The sequence below is a fragment of the Amaranthus tricolor genome, chromosome 10 (genome assembly GCF_026212465.1).
Source record: "Amaranthus tricolor cultivar Red isolate AtriRed21 chromosome 10, ASM2621246v1, whole genome shotgun sequence".
Lineage (NCBI taxonomy): Eukaryota > Viridiplantae > Streptophyta > Magnoliopsida > Caryophyllales > Amaranthaceae > Amaranthus > Amaranthus tricolor.
In genome coordinates this window covers 3,304,584-3,326,964 of record NC_080056.1, presented here as the reverse complement: position 1 = coordinate 3,326,964, position 22,381 = coordinate 3,304,584, and the positions used below count along the sequence as shown (strand labels likewise).

The following is a 22,381-nucleotide window of genomic DNA, read 5'->3' as shown; positions in this document are numbered from 1 at the left end:
ACTGCTATGAAGTTATTTGGTAAAATTACTTGTTTGTTGTTGGCCTTTTATTTTAGCAAAAGTAGGTAAAAAATTAAAAACATTAAAAAATAAAGAAGTATTTGTTTTTGTCATTACTCATTACTATAATATTATGTCTATTTGAGTTTGCTACAATATTTGATTCTATTTGCTATATTTTAATATTTTTAGCAGGGGTCTAATCAAATTAAAATAACACACGGAGTAACTTAAATAAATCCAATTAACTCCAACACTAAAAGAGAGAGTATATGCTTTTAAGTAATCAATGTCTTCGAATTATGAAAACAAATTCAAAAGGACAGCGGAAACATAACATAATCATGAAGCTCTTCCTTGCTCTGATTGAATCATAATGTTACAATCCGGTAAAACACCGGAGTAGTTACACAATATTAAAACAAATTTCCAATAGTAGAAAAAATCACTAAATTAAAGCCAACTAGCCGAGACGGCAGTAACAATCAATAACCAGCAGCCAACAGCAAAAGAGCTACATAAGACTAACTTGGGAGCATATTGTCCATAATAATCAAATGGAAGTATGGAATGCATCAAACCAAGTCAACAATATGAGCAAAGGAGACTTCTTATTAAACACAATCCCAATTATATGTATAAACTCAAGCTTCCCAACCTCTAAGAACAGTTGCTCGTGCGACCCGGTTTAGTCCAAGGGTAAAGGCTCCCATCCGAAGATCACAGTTATGCGTCTTACACATTTCTTTTACATCCTTCAATCCCTTTGTCATGTACGTCTTCAGCTCATTGTTCACTCGTTCTTCATCCCACATGAATCCTTGGATATTCTGCAATTAAGAAATACACAAATTTATCACACTCCGACACTTCAAATAATATTGAAACTCAATACCTTTACAGTGGCGAAGCCAGAAAATAAAAGTTGTTTAGTGTTCAGGTCCATAATATTTACTTCATAAAGCTAAAGAAACCACTAGCGTTGAAGGAAGAGGTACGACAAAGAGTAGAAGAATCTGCAAGCAGAGGGGAATCATATACCTGAACCCACTCGAAGTAACTAACGGTAACACCACCAGAGTTTGCATATATGTCGGGAAGGATGACAACGCCTTTCTTTTTCAATATCTGAAAAATAAACGCTTGTTATAACCAATTACTCATCTGTAAGAACATATATTCACACTTAAAACATAAACCACACTCCACGCCTGAACTAACCTCATCTGCTTCTGGGTCAGTTGGATGGTTTGCTGCCTCAACAATAAATTTGGCCTTTATTTCGTTTGCGTTCTCCCTTCAATTGTAGAAAAAACATTATTATAGAATCATCTTTACATCGAGAACAATTCTTGAAAAGATAACAAAAAATAATCAAGACGAGTCTATTATGCGAACTAGAGTAACGAACATGAAGCCTATGTTACTCGGACTCTTCATTTTGCTTCACGTACCAGTGTTCAATCCTTGATACTCGGGCATTGGTATGACAGTCAGACACTTCATTTTAGGCATAAAATTGAATATTTAGACGTATCCGACACTTCAACACGTACCAGTACCCAAGTCCAAGTAACATAGTTGGAAGCAAGCAAAATTGTAATGCAAGCATATTGTAGTCTCCCTTTTGAATCATTTCAAAATGGGAAGAGAAACAAATCCTCGAGTTCCTAATACCTGTTGATAACGCCACCAAGGGCTGCTGGAATCAGAACGTCACAATCTTCAACTAATATGGAATTGGCGTCTATTGCATCTGCGCCATGGAAACCTTTAACTCCGCGATTGTCATGGACGTGTTTGAGTAAGCCATCAATGTCAAGTCCGTCCTTGTTTTTTATGGCTCCACTGATATCACTTACAGCAACAACCTTCCCTCCTAATTCACTGATGAGTCGTGCTGCCCATGAACCCACATTACCAAATCCCTGAAATTACGATAGCTAGCATCAATTACAATTTCATTTTCACTTCTTGAAACCATTCGAACCATCAGAACAGAAAAATGGTCCCATCAATTGTAAAATCGTTCTGTGCTTGCAAATGCCTTAGTTCACATGAAACACAAACCTGTATCACAAATCTCTGTCCAGATATAGTCTTTCCGTACTCGTTTAGAAGGGCTTCTGTAGCAAAGAGCACCCCTCTTCCAGTAGCCGCATCTCTACCGAGAGATCCACCGAGATCCTAATTCCAAAACAAAGAAAATGAAACCCAATTTAGTAGTCAATAATTAAAATTAGATTCCCTCTACTTATAGGTTTTCCCGTAATGAGAGCTATGCAATCACAATTAAGACATCAATCAGCATTGTACCTAGTGTATCCCACTCATAGAAATATGATCAGGGTCCGGGGAGGGAATAAATGCGGCAACCCATACCCATATAGGAGGATACGGCCAAAGAGTCTTCCGGCTCAAAATTAAGACATCAATATACTTACGATAGGTTTTCCCGTAACAACTGCAGGTGAATGGCCATGAAATTTTGAGTACTCATCCAATATCCAAGCCATTGTCTGTCAAACGTTTTAACAATTTAGTCTATAAAAGAGTAATTAACCCTTGGATGTTAAGGCTTAAAAAAACAATTTTGTCGACCTGTGAATTTGTGCCCATATCAGGCGCTGGTACATCCGTATGGATTCCGATCAGATCGTGAATCCTCTGGGTAAAAACTCTGGTCAAACGTTCAAGCTCAGATGGACTTAAATCTGATGGGTTGCATCCAATGCCACCCTTGGCACCACCATAAGGAATATTTGCTACGGCTGTCTTCCATGTCATTAGTTGTGCTAGTGCATTGACCTCATCTAGATCAACCTACGACATTAATCAAAATCATCGAACAAGGAGATCATCAACACTTTTACAGATTATATGCTTCATACTGCACAATATCAAATTTTATCAACGGTATTACATATTATCAACCGAAAGGACGGCGATCTGATTGCATAATCATGTAAGAGCTACTCTTGTGAGAGACTGTCTATCGGTAAGACAACCTAAAAATAAGAAGTTTATATATACTAATAATTTGTGTTATTGGGCTATTTAGCCCATGTATGAGAAGCGTCTCACGGTGAGACAGTCTCATACAAGAATTCGTGATCATGTCTACTTTTAAATGATAGTGGAAAGTCCTGAACCAACCTCAGGGTGATATCTAATCCCACCCTTCATGGGGCCTCTAGCGTTGTCATGCTGAACTCTGAATCCAACGTAAGAAGCTAGAGTACCATCATCTTTTGGTATAGTGCATTCTACCTGCAATTTGTGGTTGAAACTTGAATCAGCAAGCCACTCAATAATTGATTAATATTATATATTGAAAAAAAAGTACTTTTAACTATATTGTTTTTTCTAATCTTTTACAATTAAGGTTCTGGGGTTATTGCTGTTGTTCAAATTATCTGATCTAGCATAATAGATAATCCAAATAATTGCAGTATGGCTTGAGATATTGATACGGAACAACAATTCCAAAATAATTTTAGCAACAAAAATGTTCATAAATTAACTACCTTGATCTCCCTAAATGGAATGAGAAGACTCTTCTCAAGTTTTGCATCCAACCCGAGAAGTCGGGATGCGAGCTTAAAATTTCTATTCGTTGCTGCAAGTGCGTTCATGATTTTACAGCTTCAACGCACGATAAAATCTGAAAAATTAGACGGTATAAGAAATCTTTACAATCTTAAACATGAATATACTCCATTTAAATAAAAGAACACTCAATGAGAAGAACAAAAACATGAGCTCAACAACTCTTCAAGGTATCAAAAAGGTATAAAGAAAGGATATAATATAGACATCACGATAAATACAGACTTAAATTACTGAAGATGTATTATAAAATGGAGTTTCAAGCAAGCCCGTATACATTGTATGGTATATTCAAATAACCAGGATAACATGGATGCAATAGTTTATCTGCTACCCGACAAATCTGAACCTGCATTTGCATCACTATCTTATAGTTGTAAATACAATATTCATCGAGAAGGCTCCCGACATACAATATAGATAGAGTGCGGGAGTTCATAGTTTGAGATAAAGCGATAGGACGATGACTATACAATCTCAAAAGACTCCATCGGTCTCTTAATGATCGTATTGACGAAAACAGCTCTCGAATTATTGGTCAAAGGGGGCAAAACATTTAAGGGCGCATAAGCTTGTAGCGGATAAAAACACAATTTGAGGCATACAAAACTACAAACTAGCTCAACCAATCTTCAAGAGTCATGAATCATGCCATGTAGTCTTTGTTTATCGAAACGAAAAAGAATACACTTTGTAAGCATCTACATGAAGAAGCAAGATTGATGCTTTTTATCGGCTTCAAACACGAAATGTTACGTGTGCATACACAATATGCTACGAACACGATAGATAATTATCGTAATAATAAGACTAGTGATCAAAGTCAATTGGCAACCTTCTTCATAATCTACCCCATAGCGCACAAACTGATAGAATATATAACACATTATGGGCTACACAAACAAGGTTGCATCGTTATGATTTTCGAGATGGACAAAACTAATTGCATGGATCCATTTGATACCGTGAAACTGTATTTTTCCACTGTCTAGTTCATTAAATCAAAGATCAATTCAACCAAAAGACAAGACATATTGTAATTAAAAATTATTTTGTTGATCTTGGCTTTTATATTATACTTCCAAATCCAGCTAATATTACACAAAAATGTCACAATCAAACACTCAAAACTCTTGTCAAATACGCGGAAACTAGAATATGATAATTTGGTCAAACTAATGAAACAGTAACAATTAACAACTCCATACAGCAAAATCCACCTAAAAAATTTCCCTTTTTGCAATTCAACTACTTCTACATTGCAATTGAAAATACTAGGATCAACAAAAATTTAATTTTTTTTTTGACAAAATTTTATTAGGGCTTTCAAATTAAGATATCCTAATACGGGCCAAAACGCAGTTTTTTTACACCTTTGTAGTTCGGAAAATATCGGTTTGTTTGTTTTGAAAACCTTTACAACGCAGCTATTGAGATGCTATGCGGGTCTTGTTTTCACACTTTACTCACCGCTTAAGAATCTGTTTACTTCCTCTTCTTGCTTGTAGAAATTATCTAATTATCTAGCCTTACTCAGATCAGAAAATAAAAATCAAAAAGAAAGAATTAAGTGGTCCTAGAACCCTCAAAATAAAAACATTTTCTGGTGGAATCTGAGCAAAGTCAATGGAATAAATCAAAATTATGTCAAAAACTTTGTCTATTGAAATGGATAAGAATTCTAAATTTAACTATTCTAAAATTCTTAGAAAATAGGGGAAAATGAGGTTACTTTATGGTGAAATTTGAACTCTATGATTTACCAACTAATATTATCATTTCTTACTATAATCAAATCAATTAAACAAATAAGATTAAGTTTATACAACCAAACCCCATTTCAATTGGATCAAACAAAAATCATAGAACTATAAAATCAACTAATTTTTACATATTAAAGCTACCCATATGAGAGAATCAACCACTTTTCTAAGTAAGATCATAAATTCGATTCTCGCTACCCTAAATCAACTAATGTTAACATATTAAAGCTACCCAGATGAGAGAATCAACTACTTTTCTCTGAGTAAGATCTTAAATTCGATTCTCGACCCTACTCTTGGCCCGACCTTTCCCTCAGCCTACCATATACTCGGAAAGCAAAAAAAAAAAAAAAAAAAAAAAAAAAAAAAAAAAAAAAAAAACTACCCAGATGAAATTAACCTAAGAATCATACAATGCAACACAAAAACAATCAATCCCATGATGAAATTAACAAAAAATTCAACCCATCTAAAACATCAGCAAACTAACCCGAATGAAGGCGGAAAGTGAGATTCAATTGGAGGAGAGAGAAAGTAGGAGGGTTGTAATTGGGGAAGGTGATTTAATGAATGAATGAAAGAGCAGAGTTGAGCAGAGAGCCTAAATGTGAGGAATTCATATATAGAGGAGGAAAAATGGAGGAATCAATTCTTTATTGTTTTAATGGAGATAAATTACCATTGTTAATGAATTTTATACTAATATAATAATAATTTTATATTTTATTTGAGAATTGTGTAAAATTAAATGAGTTATTTAATTAGAATAAATTGGACTATTATATTTGTGTTGATCTTACACGTCAGTTACCGTTTTTGTTTGACTTTTACACCTCATTTACATCTTGGTCTTTGGTAAAATTGATGGGTCAACTTTATTAAATTTTGAGATCTATTCAAAACTAAAAGCACTTTATCCGTCTCAAAATTCTTTTAATATTTGATGTATTAAAATACAATTTTTAATTATCAAAATTATACTACATAACTAAAAAAATAAAAAAATTAATATTAAAATTTTTTTAGACAAATCACACAAAATTCACTTGATTATGTTTTGATAAGTAGATTAAAAAATCATCACAAATTAAGAATAATGAATAAATAAGGTAAAATCTATAATGTTATATCTATTATGGAATGGAGGAAGTAACTTTCAAAACTTCTATTTTCTTTTGTCTAACAAGGTCAGCTAATAATGGTAGGCGGATAAAATTATACAAGATTTATGTGGCATCATCTCAGTTGAGACGCGGATGAGTTTGAGTTTGTTGATTATAGGATGGATATGAATAACCTGCATGGATTGTACTTGTATTGTGCAGGTGGTAGGTAGGAAGTTTGACCCACTCGTTTCGCTCCATGTTTATCCGTCCTGCCTCATATCCGCCCTCGTCATATTTACTATGCACTATTTTAAATCAATTTTATATATTTTTATTTAAATCTATCAAAAAAATTTAGAATATTAGTTTTATCTTATTGTATTGCAATGTTTACATAAAACTTGATGTATTTTTAAATTTGTAAGGAATTGCGATTATATGGCCTCCATATAATGCGAATATGAAGCTGTTTTTGCCTCGAAATGAGTCAATTTTAGGAAGGAATTTGTCTTGAGATGGAACCGATTGTCGCAAGGTCCAAATAGTGTACACCCAATTCAGAAGGCGACCTACAAAACGAACAGAGTTACTTATCCGGGGCAGCTTCCCAAAAAGCCCCTCCGACGCTCAAGTCAGTGGCCGGTGATATGAAACGAGAAATGAATGCAAGTAATTGGGATTTAGAGAGAGAAGGATAACATACCATAAATGGTAATAAATGTGGGCATTTATAGGATAGTAAATGTCCTTAGAAGACTGATAAAGGAAATTTTGGTAACTTCACCTTTACGAGTAGGCCTTCTGGTAGTTTGACTGGTTATTTGGCTTATTGGGCTTTTTGGCTTGGCCCATCAGATGAGGGTGAGTTGACCCAATAACAGAAGCAAATGTAAGGCGTCTCTAAGGTGGGTATAGTCATGATGGGCACGTGTAGTTGGTCATAGTGGGTCGGGATTAATTTGAAAGCATACTCAGGTAGGAAGTCGTGGGTATGAAAAATTTAACCGTGCGTAATTGATGGACAAGTGGGGGTATGAATATGAGAGAAGGCATACCACACTCGTTTACTTATTGATTATTTTTTGATGATATGATCTCTAATGTGTATTTGATTTTAGTATAACCGGTGTGGGAGGAAAGGGTAGTGGCTTAGATTACTAGTATGTTGGAGCAAATATATAACAAAAATTAAATTATTTTAGATAATAATCCAAAGATAAGATTATTTGTAATAAATAAGAGAAAAAGCTGAATTATAAATACGCAATGATTTAAATTCTTGATGTTTTAACAAAAACATGAAATGCACCATTATTATTATTATTATTATTATTATTATTATTATTATTATTATTGTTATTATTATTCCTATATCAAGGATTAATTAAACATTATTAAAAAAAGAAACGGACAAAAATGAAAATCCATATGAAGGATGCCAATTGTGAATTGTCATAGGACTAATACCTGTTCTTGTTGGATAAGGGTTGAAATTTTTTCTGCACGTTATCTAAGTTGCGAGTTGTTCTATCATCCGTACCACCATCTTTTTTGACTTCGTTTCTCATCAATTCATCATATTAATTTTAGGTAAATTGTGTTTTTTTTTTGAGTTAATATGTTTACGGATTAATATTATTTGTTTGGGATAACGATTTTATTGAACCTACTTCAAATTTGATCATAATTTAAGGATATAAGTCTTTAATTACTAATTTTAATATAAAACATAAAGTAAAATATTTTATAATTATTTTATTAATAATCGTGTAAAAAATAAAAGGTAACTAATATTGTGAAACAAAGAGAGTGTTGATACATACTAGTAAGTAATCATTAAGCCATAAATATTTTAGTCAAAAACATCAAAAAAAATTTCCCAATTCTTAAAGTTCGCCACCCCTTTTCATTTTTTCGCCACCCCTCCCCCCTAAAATTACGTATTTGCCCCTGTAATTTAAAAAATTACAAAAATGCCACTCCTTACAAATTTCTTATTTATAATAATAATAATAATAATAATAATAACAACAACAATAATAAAATTAAATAATAATAATAAATAAAATTAATAATAATAATAACAGTAATAATAATAATAATAATAATAATAATAATAATAATAATAATAATAATAATAATAATAATAAAATTAAATAATAATTATTATTATTCAAAAAAAAAAAAAAAAAAAGTTGAGTCGCCCAAAATTGGGCGACTGAACCATGGTCCAGTCGCCCAATTTTGGGCGACTCAAATTTTTTATTTAATTTTTTTTTTCTTTTTGGAAAATAATAATAATAATAATAATAATATTAATACTAATAATAATAATTTATAGATTAATGTGGTCTATTAGCTCAGTTGGTTAGAGCGTTGTACTAATAACGTGAATGTTACAGGTTTGAGACCTGAACAAGCCATTATTTAATAATTATTAATTTTTTATTATAAATATGATAAAAAATTAATAATTATTAAATAATGGCTTGTGCAGGTCTCGAACCTGTGACCTTCACGTTAATAGTACAACGCTCTAACCAACTGAGCTAATAGACCACATTAATCTATAAATTATTATTATTAGTATTAATATTGTTATTATTATTATTATTATTATTATTTTCCAAAAAAAAAAAAATAAAAATAAAAAAATTGAGTCGCCCAAAATTGGGCGACTCAATTTTTTTTTTTTTGAATAATAATTATTATTATTTAATTTTATTATTGTTGTTTTTATTATTATTATTATTATTATAAATAAATAATTTGAAATAAGTGGCAAAATTGTAATTTTTAAAAATCAGGGGCAAATTCGTAATTTCAATTGAAGAGTGGTGGCGAAAAAATGAAAAGGATGGCGAAGTTTAGCAACACCCAAAAATTTCTTACTCATTAAAACAGTTTTGTTAAATTAAGAATTTCAATTATATTGTAGAACTCTTTACTATGAATTGATGACTCATGCTTTTGTGATTATTATTACTCCTTCCAACTCACTATTAATATTGCATCTGCTTTATACACTTTATCTAATCCACTTATTCAATCCTTAATATCTTGAATTGTACATTCTTTAAATTATGAAAAGTTAATACCTCACTTGACTATATTTTAACTTATAAATTAATAATAAAATATAAATTAAGAGTAAGAGATGATTAGTGTCAAAAAAACAAATAAGACATTAATGGTATATTGGAGGGAATATAACACTATATGAGACCCTTCAATATAAATTTTTAGTTATGTGTAATTTAAGATATAAGTAATAAAAATTACGCATTAAATCGTGTAAAAAGTAAAATATAAGAAGTATAATGAAATAGAGAAAATAATAAATTAGTACAATAAGTTTAAACACTAAAAATGGATTTATATTTCAAATATATAAAAATGGATTATTAGTAGGTCATAGATTCATAATTATGGCGAGGTGGACCATTTGTTACAGTAAATATGGACTTTATTCTCGATAAAATCTTTTTGTAGTTCACTCATTTAACATTATTTCTTATTTTGTTCCGTCTAATTCATGTTTGAACAATGACACATCAATTTTTTTTATCTTATATATACATTTTAATCCTCTTTTAGTTTCATATATACAGTTTATCTTTTCTCTTCAATTATTACAAATATTCACATTTAAAAAAGCACCTCAATTCTCCCTGCTATTTATCGAAAAGAACGAAGTTCTAAACAGTTTATCTATCCTAATTATTATTATTATTATTATTATTATTATTATTATTATTATTATTGTTATTGTTGTTGTTGTTGTTATTAAATATTAAATATTACTAATCAGCTTTTGAATTTAATGAATTGAAAATATATAAGTTAATTAGTTAGCCTTAGTGTAAACTTACAGTAGAAATTGACTTTTATAATTTTTATACGGAGTAATCTAAAATTTTATCAAAATCTACATAAATTTGATTACTCTTAGTGTTACCGTAACATTTAAAAAATTATTAATTTAAAACGAGTAAATTTAAAAGAATTATTAATACCATAATGACTTTAAATTTACATAACATAAATATTCTTAATTTAATCCTTCTTCTCCTTTACTTTTCATTCTGGTCCATAAACTAAACCCTTGTTTTTTTTAGTCACTCAAAAGAACCAAGCACCATTCTCCATCTTCGAACTTAAGACCAAAAAGAAATCTGAATAAGTACTCCTTCTCCTGATATTCGAAAATTAGGGCAATACTAAACTACCATCATCTTCTACCTTGAGTTCTCACAAGATCCATTGCAAGCTCTCCTCTCTTACCGCCATTTTCGGATGAACCAAGACACTCCATGAATGTTCTATTCTTCTTGATTGATTATTGGTGTGAACAAAATTAAGGTGTAACGAATTTTCTCCCATCTTTTGCGGTCTTGGTTTCATATAAGGGTTTGGAGGGGGTCAAAAATTCACGGGTGTTACATTAAGGTTTGAATCTCTCAATATCTATGTGTTATTTTACTCCATTCTTCTCTCATTCTTTTGATTTTTCCTTTCAAGAATCGAACCCTAGCCACCTTTGATCGTTTTTTTAAGTAACATCAACATTTGGTGGTTTCTTTTCTTCCATTGAAGGAGAAATTATAAAGCAGCAGCCGAAAACCCCCTCCCATGACCTGAATTCTGCCGAAATGGGGGAAAATTGAGTGAGGTTTGGTCCTGTTGATTAAGCATCAAGATTCAAGCCGGAAATCAATTTTTGAATCTGATTTTTTTGTTCGTTCCTTGCTGCTGTCAAACAGAAGGTAAATCCTTCTTGATTCCTTTTGCTTTTCCTTACTCTTTATGCTCTTGTTCATATAAGATTATTTCATTAGCATATTTTCACTTGCATATTCTTTTATCATGTATTAAATGCTAAGTATTGATGAATCTTTGGAAATTTATATGAGTTAATTAGATGAGTTTTTAATTGAGAAACTTATGGAAAATGTATTACTAGTGAGTTATGTGATGATGAAAATTAAATTATGGATTATAATTCTAGTAGTAGATTATTCTAATGACTTGGTTTTAATTAGTTTAGTGTTCTTAGATGTGACAATAGTCTTTTTGAATATTGGTAATAGATTTAATAGTTTATGTTTGTTAATTTGATGGCCAAGGAGGAATTACATGGAGTTGGTATATGTAATATTATCATGATGATTGTAGTGGATACAAATTCAAAGAGATAAGGTACATGTCATTGAGAATTGTTGATATTGATGAATGTATTGAATAATTATTGTTTCTTGAATGGATTAGGAGAGCCTCACGAAAATTTATTTAAGCGAATAGTTTGACATTAAGGAAGAGATTATTGGACTTGGATTATGGTTAAGAATGCAAATATTGTGGTTAATTGGAAATATTAAGGGAATTTTAGAGATCAAGTAATTTTTAAAGGAATATGAATTAGTCTGGATTACAATTGTAATATCTTGATGACATATTAGAAATTTGAGTTAGAATGTGCATCATCCATTAATGATTGGATTTGCTTGAGTAGACTTTTGGTTTGTTCTATAGACATAGGAGGAGATGTAATAAGTTGTAGGATGTTTGTAAAGCTTCAAGAGGCGACATCATCGAGGAACCTTTCTAGTGATTGCGGAGAACCAATTTTAGCTCCTTGAAGCATCTTTGGTGAGTAGTGACTGTCCCTTAAAGGGGTCTGGCCAGACTACTTTTCTTGAAAATAATTTTATTGGAACTCTCTCGAAATTACAAATTTGTTGAGACCGCTTATGTTGATATTATGATATGGTCAATGGATTGAGCTTGCGAGCTGGTCATTGACGGAGTTGAGGGACATTGTCCCCTGCTCCCTGTTTTTGAGGCGAGTTGTCATTCAGATATTGATTAGCTTCACCCGAGAGCGACATAGCCTTAGAGCTATGGGGCACCTCTCAAACTAGATTCCTTGTGCGCACATAGATCTAGAGAATTGATATTGCTTTTAAACTTATGATTTGAATTATTGTGTTTTGTTGTTTTGGATTGTTACTTCTCATTCAGTTAAACTTGACCCTCTGTTCTTTCCATCTTTTAGATTGTTTACAGGTCGAAACCGGTCGGGAACGATGGGTTAGCGGTGATGATTAGAGTTACATGGATGTTATATTGAGCTGAGTACGTGAGAAGTTGTAGTATTGTATTAGGTTTTTGGTAAATGTATAATAGACTTGGTTGTGTTGGTTATATTGGACTTTTAGAATGACTTTTATGATTACTTTGTATTTTAGTTAGATGTTTGGTTTGAGAATTAGCTGAGTTGGTTACGTTAAAGAACTAGTAACTACTTTGCTCAAGTTTTGAAATTATGATTTGAATTTCTTGGGAAACAGATCCGTGATGACTAGTTACTTAGTCAACGGTAAGTCGGGTTGTTACGGTTACTCTTATGCTACACTTATTTACCCTATAAACAAAATAAATAAGCCTAGCTAACGTGCTGCTAGTGTAAATTACATATTACGGATCTCTAAACCATCACTTAAAGTTTTTGGTTGAATTAATTTCTTGACATAGTATATTAGTATTAGATCGTTAACGTGACAGAATCACATAATGATCATGGTCTGGTACAAATTTTGCTATCTCTCATTTCATGTGGAATATTAAATTCGTCTGGGTACGATGAGAACATTTATTGTTACTTCCGCACTTCTAACCCACATGACTTTTGTGTGACAATATGAAGAGACGTAATAGACTACATATAGCATATATTGATTTTAAACTGTCAAATAAACTTTTTAATTAAATTGATTACTTCATATGTGGTCCTAAACAATTACTTGAACCATTCAATTTTAATAATACTAACTTTCTACATCTACATCTAAAAACAATTACTTTCTTCCATTATACTTACAACTAAATTATAATATATTCTCACTTAAAATCAGTTGTCAATATTTAAACGGAAGGAATAAATCTTTAGAACTTAAATGGAATTACTTATTGAAGTATTACGTGTACAACTATACAAGACCTTTTAAAAATCATGAATATCATTTAGAAAGGTATTTGTGACTTGTGAGTTTTGAGATGTGATCATTAATACAACGTTTACTCGTATTATACATACTTTTATACATAAATTATTGGGATGTTTACATCAAAACTAATTTAACAAATTATACGAATATTTCACATGCGAATCGAGTTTATTTTTTTATTATAATGTGAAATGATACGAAGGATTTTGTTTATTTTTAATTAATCCATCATTATCATCATATCTGGTATATTTCGGTTAAGGAAGGACAGCGGTAGCTCATACCCATAAAGAAAAGTGCGATCAAAGAGTCCCTCGGCTCGAGAAAAATCCACAGACAAATCCTAAAAAAAGAAAATAACCTCAACAGACAAAAATATCCCTATTATGAATTATCTATAAACACGAATAAAAGGATATGAAAGACATATGTAAAAACAAGAACACTAACTAGAAACGAAATATATTTGATCATACTGATCTCATATTTTAATCAAATGTTCATTTGATTTTGAACCCTTCCTGATGTACTATTTAATTATAAATATTTTTAATTGTATTTGGTTAAAAATTATATAAAGTTGATATTATAAAATTTATATTGAAACGAAGCAAATAAAATCTGATTTGAATATATTTTAATTAAGTTATATCATTTCGTGTTGATATATCATTGATTAGTTTATGGGATTAAGAGATTTGATCATAATAATTAAAGTGAGACGATTTAGAGTATAATTGAGCTTGCATTAAGATTTTTCAAATGGTTAGTCCATAAGTGCTCTTGTAAGATTAGGTATCATATCAATTTAAGGTATGAATTTTTAAGTACTTGCATGAGGTTTAACATGTGATTATTCAAATGTTAGGTATTAGTATAATTATTTTTTTCACGCTAAATAAAGATATTATATTTTATCACGGTTGAAAATTAATCCACATGTGTTCCACAATGAAAAACTTGAAAAATATAGACTAACATCAATTCTTGTCGTTATTAATTTTTAGATAGTTACTCATTAATTTTGTGTGAAGTTAACTCTTTTTTTCTGTTGAGGTAAAAGCTCAATAATAAATTTATCAAAAGTTAACAATGATATTTCTCATATCGATTAATATTTTCATATTTTCTTCTTGTTATTATTATTGGTTGAAGTAATTTATTAACTCATCTTAAAAAAAAAATAGTAATAATTTATTAACTCTATAAGATGCTACATCTTTTAATATACATAGTAAAGATAAAATTTAAAATTATAACCCGATTCGATCATATTTAACATAAAACAACTAAGCTTTTATTTGATAAATGGATATTAGTTGTAAGTAATAGTTGGTTTGGCCAACTTTAGTATTGGTTGATAAACTAATTGTTAAAAAGGTGTTTTATAAAATTAGTTGATTATTTGATTGTTGGTTATTTATTAGGAATATTAGAGAAAAAGTAAATTAAAGTCAATAAATAAACCATCTTAACTAGTTAATCAACATACAAATTAAAAACCAAAAATTTTAATAAGAAAAATTAATCAAATATTCATTTACCAAACACAACTAAAACTTAATATGTTACTAGATAATTCCCGTGTGATGCACGATTTTTTCATTTTGATGTAAAAAACAAATAAATTGAATAAGTCCGACATAATATTACATTAATTTAAATTATTTCTTAATACACATTTTATTACTCTACATTCACGAAAAATGGAATTCAAACTTTTTTTATAGTTATCATTATAATAATGATAAAGCAGTGTTGTATATATAATATAATTAGCATTGTAGTGAATTTTTTTAAGTATATTTATAAATAACATAATTAATTTGTAAATGAATGAATGTTTTTTAAATAAATATAGATCAATGGTGCTTTGTAAATTAAATATCAAAGATAATAATTTGTGCATCTTTATTACATACTACTATTTATCACATTATTTTTCAAATTTTAATAATATATGTTATAGTCCCAACTAAAGTTTTAATGATGGTCAAATTAATCATCTTATAATCATCCTTAACATTTAAAATTCCTATAATCATCCTTATTCAATGACATCATCTTTGTTTATAGAAGGAAAGAAATCTCATGAGAAAATGACAACTCATCAATTTTTTAAATTGCTTATATTAGTTGTGTTTTGTTTTTAGTATATTGTATAGATCGATTTAAGATACACATAAAATTCAAAAAAACTATATTGAAAATTGAAATATTTAGTCCAAAAATACCAATAACCCAAGTCCTAAATTATCCATATCTACATTAAAAATATACTCTTTCAATTTCTATAAATTTACAACACTTTTTATTTTTGTTTATTCTTTTAACTTTAAAACATTTTTATTATTAGAAATATAATATTTCTACCACTTTTATAATTCTTATACATATAATTATTTCTTTTCATATCATCAATACATCTAAGTACTTACTTTACCTTTGAATCAAATCTTTTATTGCAAATCACAAATTGTTATATAAAATCTCTCTCTCTTATAATTTTTATACATATATTTATTTTTTTTCGCCGACAGACAACGCGTCTTATACATAGATTAAGTCCATCTAATATATATTAAGAGAATATACGCTTTTTATTTGACGTTATCTAATAAAAAAATGTATTCTCGTAAGAATAGAGGAGGAAGGGGACAAGCCCATTTGCATCTTTAGTGAAATTCGATTTTTGCAAAAATTGATGGCCACTATATCTCCGTAGAATGACGATTGATGAAAATGGAATCTAAACATTTTTATGTTATGGAATCTGTCTCAGATTCTACAATACTGCAGGAATCTTTACTACTCGTGTATGAAAAAATCTGTATGTACGGTTAGAATATTTTATACATATTTTTTCACGGGTATTAAAATTAAAATATATCAATGAATTTTATGTTAGATTTGTTTGTATGTATAAAATTTTAATATACATATCTAATAACTGTTTATGAAATTTATTTATAAATATTAAAAATTGAATTGTATTTGAAAAACATAAAATATAAATTAAATCTATAACTATTATTAAAACAAAACACTACTGACATCATCACTAATTAATATTGCTTACGTGTCACAATTTCAATAAAAATTTTCCCTCAAAAACTCAATAATGATGTGATTGCTATTATGACTAATATTTATATCTTTTAACTTTATTATTTTCTAATTATGACTACATTATTATCCATATTGATTGATTTTATACTTTTTAAGTCACATCATGTAATGTATTAGAAAATCATGTATTTTATTTTATTTATAAAATCTTATCAATTTTATTTATTAAATGAATATTATTTAATTAGTATATTGGATATTTTAAGATGGTTTAAAGATAATATACTTTTATTAGGATTTTTTTATTTATATTATTGATTACTTAAATGCAATGTTTAATTCTAGTATGGTTTAGGTTGTGACTATCTTTATGCAAATTACTTGTATATTTTATGTTTATGACAAACAATATATTCTTTTTTGTTTAAACTTTTATAAAATAATTTTACATATTTTTATGCTAAATTTGATTTTGAAGTGTATTATTAATAGTTGTAACACATTATATGAATTAATATAATATTTTATTTTGTTAGCGTAAATTGATATGTTATTTTTTTATTAAAAATACTCATAGTTTTGTATTGTATACTTTATTTACGAACTATTTGCCCTTTTATTCAAAATAAACAAATAGAAGTATAAATACAATTATATTAAATATATATATATATATATATATATATATATATATATATATATATATATATATATATATATATATATATATATATATATAAGAAGTTAAATAATTGGATATAAATATAATTTGTAAAAATAAAATCGAGTTTTGTCTCAATTAGAGTAAGTAATACTTACACTATGTGAGGTTCTGTGTTCGATCTTACCTAGTCTGGTATTCTCTCAACCTACCCTGTAATCTTAAAAAAATACTTAGTTTATAAAAGTGTGATTGTAAAATTGATGAGCTAACATGAAGTAACTGAATAAAGGTGAATTAAAAATAGAAAATTGTGATTATAAAATTGAGTAACTAGTTTAAACTAAAATGAATATAAAAAATTATTCATATAGAACAGATCGTTGGTTTAAATAAGTTGGTCAAGTTAAAAAATCAAGGAAAATGGAAGTATATATAAACATTCGTGTATAATGTATTTTAACTTTATGTTTAAGTTTGCCAATGACATGGTATGATACAACATGTATGATCTTTAAACTTGTATTGTTAGTACTAGTCATTGTTTAAAGATGATCATCACGACATGACACGACACAACACAACACAATATAATATTGTAAACGATTTAAAAAGATACGACACATTAAATGTCACATAACCTGATCCGACAGTTTCACGGCAGCCCGACATAGCACAAATTTAAAAGGTACTCTTACGGAACAAATACCATGATACAAGATTATATTACAAGGTTGTGTGAGTCTAGAAATTAGGCACAAAAATATGCCCTTTAGAGGTGATATTCTATGAATCATATTCCACTTAATTGGTATTCAATTGCATCAATTTGCAATGCATAAAGCAAATTTGATGGAAGTGGATGATGCATGGGAAGATCATCTTGCCTTTTTTTTTTTTTTTTTTTTTTTTTTTTTTTTTTTTTTTTTTTTTCTAAAAGGGCTTAGTAGGAGAACCACTAATCACCATAATTAATAGCCTAATAGGACTATAATAAGTCCTTGTTGAAGATCCTACAATTTGCACAAGGGAAACCTATCTTATTACTCATATTAAACTAGTTTCATAATTAACGGCGAATCTAAAAGACGTATGAGGTGTTATGGGCTATCGAAATTAAAATTCTTTATTTATCTTTTTTTTGTTTATTCATATTATTAAAACAGATAATTTCATAAGTTTGTTCACTTTTAAATTTTTTTATTTAGGCTAAAATAAGCTAAAAAAATACTTTCTATGCACAATAACATTAAAAATCAAGAGTACTTTACAACGAACATCTTCAAATTAATCAATTACTATGCCCCACCATAATTAAAATGTTGGATTAATAACCCTTTTTAGAGTTAACTTTAATAATCACAACTCTTAGAGCAAACCTTTGTTACATTAGCCTTTGGCCTAAATATCAACACAAATTATTATATAAAACAGTCTCAACATGAAAAGCATATTGTAGATAAATTTAATAATCTAACTCATACAAACTTTTTAAATATAGATTTTTTGTTTTAAATTTTTTTCACCAAGAGATGTAATCTCACAAAAATAGCTGGTGCACTTAAAAAATTAGAATTAGAGATTTTTAAATACAAAGAGATAAAAAAGAGTAAATGAAAATCAAATTAAAATTTTATATAGAAAAAGTGATAATTACTCAAATTGAGATTAGACTTATTTTTCAGAAGTGAAAATTTAAATATTAAAAATAAACATAATATTCCGATCTACTTCACATTTGTCTAAACCTTGTTATACTTGCCCCTTTTTCTCTACCCATATTTGCCGCCCCTTTATAAAATCCTCATTAATATTAGATTTATGTTTAAGGAACCCTACATATTTTTAAAAATAGAATATTTGGACCTCGTCTTACAACTAGTACGTTTACAAACTGAATTGTGTTCTTCAACATAAGGATGTTTATGTCAACCTGCTCCAAAATTTACTCTATTTTTCGAGTTTGAGTTTAATTTTTAAATTTCATTGGCTCGTGCCTTGGGAGAAAGAACAAGTCAAAAATAAATAATAATAGGTAGACAAAAATATAATAATAAACAATATAAAAAAACATTTTCTTGTTCAATGTTAATAACATCAAATAATGGAAATAATATATATATTATTTGTCTTTTATTTAAAATTATACTTTTTAATATAAAATTTTAATGAAAACTTATTCACTGTTAGCAACAAATAAAATTTTATTTGAATTTTTGATCAAATTCTTTCTATTTGCTATTACTAACACCGAACACAAATCTTAAGAAAGACACTTTTCTTGGATATACTTTTTTCCATGGTTTTTTTATAAACTTTTTATTAAAATAAATATACTTGGTTCAAAAGTTTTACTATCTAGCACATCACTAAAAGCCCTGTTCCCAAGCATGAACCTATATGCAAAATTTGAAATACATAAGAGAAAAAAAAAATTAACAAAATAAATTAAGTTTAAAACTTATTCCAAAAGCAAACGTGAAATTCTTAAACCTGAGGTTTGAGACTGTTCGCAGTTAGTAACTGCGAACAAGTCAAAAAAGACAAAATAGATGTTCGCAGTTACTAACTGCGAACAGCTATTTGACCTGTTCACAGTTAGTAACTGCGAACAACATGCTGCAAAAAAATGGTCAAAATAGCTGTTCGCAGTTAGTAACTGCGAACAACTATTTTGTTTTTTTTAACCTGTTCGCAATTACCAACTGCAAACAACCCCAAACCTCAAATTTAAAAATTTCACGCTTACTTTTAAAATAAATTTAAAACTTAGTTTATTTTGTTAATTTTTTTTAATTTTTTCTCTTATGCATTACAAATTTTCCATATATGCACAGCCATTTCTAATGGTGCAACTGAGTGTAAACTGACCCAAGCCCAATGATGATGCATGGTTAAGATTCATGATTCTCGAGCCATGAAGGTCGGAATAGCCTTCGATTAGCAGGAAAGATATCGCTCAGCCTATCAGCCGATTCGTATCGTCCGTCCAGTGAGAATTTGTATGTGCTTTATCATAAACACAACAGCACTATGCAATAAGCAATCCTACATGCCAAGATCCTACTAAAAAGCAACAATTGAATGCAACTATAAAACTGGGAAACCCATAAACCATAATTCAAGACATATGAACATTCAGTGCTTCTATAACCTTCTATCGGGTAAAGGGCATGAAGAACGAATGCAAGGGCTCTAGATAGCAGTAGTCTAAAACCGCCCTCCTCTGCCTCTAAACCCACTACGGCCTCTTGGAGGACCACCTCTTCCACGGCTTGGACCGCCCCTTCCTCTAAAACCACCTCCACCCCTGCCGCCACGACCGCCCCTACCTCCTCCACGACCACCTCCTCTTGCAGCTTGTCCTTGTCCCCTGAGAAAAAATCGTGAATCAACGGATCAGCTGACATTTACAGATATTTCAAAACCAACAGGTCAGAAACTCGATATGGCAGTATCATTTTGACATTCAAATATGATTCACAAGATACCAAGCGTAAGTTCAGCAAAGAAAATTTCATTTCCATCCCACAAGGACATTAACAGCAGAATATAGCATACTCAAGTATATATGAAGAATGGATGATAATGTGCATTGAGCTCCTATTAATCCAGAAATCATGTTTAACACAAATCAACAATCAAAATTTAGCAATGTTTTACAATTTCAAAGATCGAGAAAATCGGTCCTGTGAAAACAGTAGCTAAAACATACAATCACCTGCAGTGCAACATAATTCGCTAGCTAATGCGTTTTTTGAATTCACATTTCACTCAAATTTGCCCAAGAATAGCCCAAAACCGACTACAATTCACATTTTTCAATTCGCGATTCACGACGAGATTAGCGAATCATGCGACATTGGTCAGGTTCATACAATTTCTATCAATTTGCATCAGCAAAATATCAAACAGAATCAACAATGGGAATACCAAACATTTACTCCGTTCATATGGCTTAAAACAAGCCACTATATTTCACCATGCTCAGACCTTGAGAAACTACATATACTGAATTTAAACTACTGAGTCTCTTGTCTATAACACAAATTTATGCACAAACTGACCATAAATATCACAAAATAAAGCAGTACCTAAAACATGGCATTGGAAACCATTCACACAAGTAAATGAAGTAATGAAACAAGACTTACTTAGGCTGGGGAAGAAATCTAGCCAAAGGCAGAAGCTTTGCTGGGTCAATGTAGAATTTATCCCCCACTGAATATGAATTAGCAACAATTCCTTCCATCATTTTAACTGAAAAATACTACATTTCACCCATAATATTTCATAATTAGCCTCCAAATTCCAAACAGCACAAAAATCAAAATCAACAAAGGAGAGAAAAATGGAAGAACATTACGGCTTCATTAATAGGACCAAAAATTTCCTCGACTTTGCCAATCTGGGTTTTATTCTGCAAGTAAATAGGAGCATTGAAGTAGGGTATTTTTTCATTTGTAAGCTTAGTTACTGCTTCTCCTTCACACCCATGAAGAAATGTAGAAATCTCTGTTCAACCCATCAAAATCAACATCATGTATTGCCTGATTTAAAACATAATCATAACTTCAAGAGGAATATAAAGGGTTATACCGACAACTTCAGAAGGTGGACCTTCATCTCGGAAACCGCCGCCACCACGACCGCCAAAACCACCACGACCTCCTCGACCGCCGCGATCGCCACGGCCTCCACCGCCGCGTCCTCTGAAGCTACCGCCACCCCTTGGAGGTCTCATTATGGTTATGTATTGTTTGAATTGAGAGAAATTAGAGAGTAAATTGATGGGTCGGCAATTAAGGTTTACAGTTTTAGGGTTTAAGAGGGAAAGAAAGAAAGAGCGGGAGCGATTTAGGGGTAAAGAGATGGGAAATTAGGGCTTTTAGATTGCTGTTGGATTGTAGGGCTTAGTCAAACTATGTTGGGTTTGTGAGTTGTTCTTTTAAAGCCCAAAAGGATGAGTGTAATACCCTATGTAGTTGATTTTGTTTTAGAAAAATTCACCCATGTGTATTACAATTTTAAAGTGATAAATTAGATAAATAAGCTAATTATATGGATAAATTATTCATTAATATCGTCTCACCGTGAGACGACTTAACATAGATCGGCCTAATTTTTAATTTCTTAAAAGTTAATGAAAAAACTTTTTATTTCAGC

The 22,381-nt window shown here is 29.9% G+C and overlaps 2 protein-coding genes and 1 long non-coding RNA gene across 3 annotated transcripts; 1 reads left to right on the top strand and 2 right to left on the bottom strand.

Annotated features, from left to right (window-relative positions):
- Nucleotides 1–273: 273 nt before the first annotated feature.
- LOC130825026 (glutamate dehydrogenase B) lies at nucleotides 274–6,088 on the bottom strand. The gene is made up of 10 exons (XM_057690053.1): nucleotides 5,863–6,088; nucleotides 3,528–3,664; nucleotides 3,157–3,270; nucleotides 2,602–2,823; nucleotides 2,445–2,519; nucleotides 2,071–2,187; nucleotides 1,678–1,928; nucleotides 1,222–1,297; nucleotides 1,042–1,128; nucleotides 274–830 (listed from the first exon to the last, which is right to left on the bottom strand). The coding sequence occupies exons 2-10, from the start codon at nucleotides 3,633–3,635 to the stop codon at nucleotides 645–647; spliced, it is 1,236 nt and encodes a 411-aa protein (XP_057546036.1). The 5' UTR covers nucleotides 3,636–3,664; nucleotides 5,863–6,088; the 3' UTR covers nucleotides 274–644.
- Nucleotides 6,089–10,552: 4,464 nt separating this feature from the next.
- On the top strand, nucleotides 10,553–13,274 carry LOC130826188 (uncharacterized). The gene is made up of 3 exons (XR_009047034.1): nucleotides 10,553–10,927; nucleotides 11,075–11,244; nucleotides 12,534–13,274. It is a non-coding gene; the product is annotated as an uncharacterized LOC130826188 (long non-coding RNA).
- A 6,825-nt stretch (nucleotides 13,275–20,099) lies between these two features.
- LOC130825130 (putative H/ACA ribonucleoprotein complex subunit 1-like protein 1) lies at nucleotides 20,100–22,125 on the bottom strand. The gene is made up of 4 exons (XM_057690181.1): nucleotides 21,815–22,125; nucleotides 21,582–21,730; nucleotides 21,370–21,485; nucleotides 20,100–20,588 (listed from the first exon to the last, which is right to left on the bottom strand). Exons 1-4 carry the CDS (start codon nucleotides 21,957–21,959, stop codon nucleotides 20,426–20,428), a joined length of 573 nt encoding a protein of 190 aa, XP_057546164.1. The 5' UTR covers nucleotides 21,960–22,125; the 3' UTR covers nucleotides 20,100–20,425.
- Nucleotides 22,126–22,381: the final 256 nt, after the last annotated feature.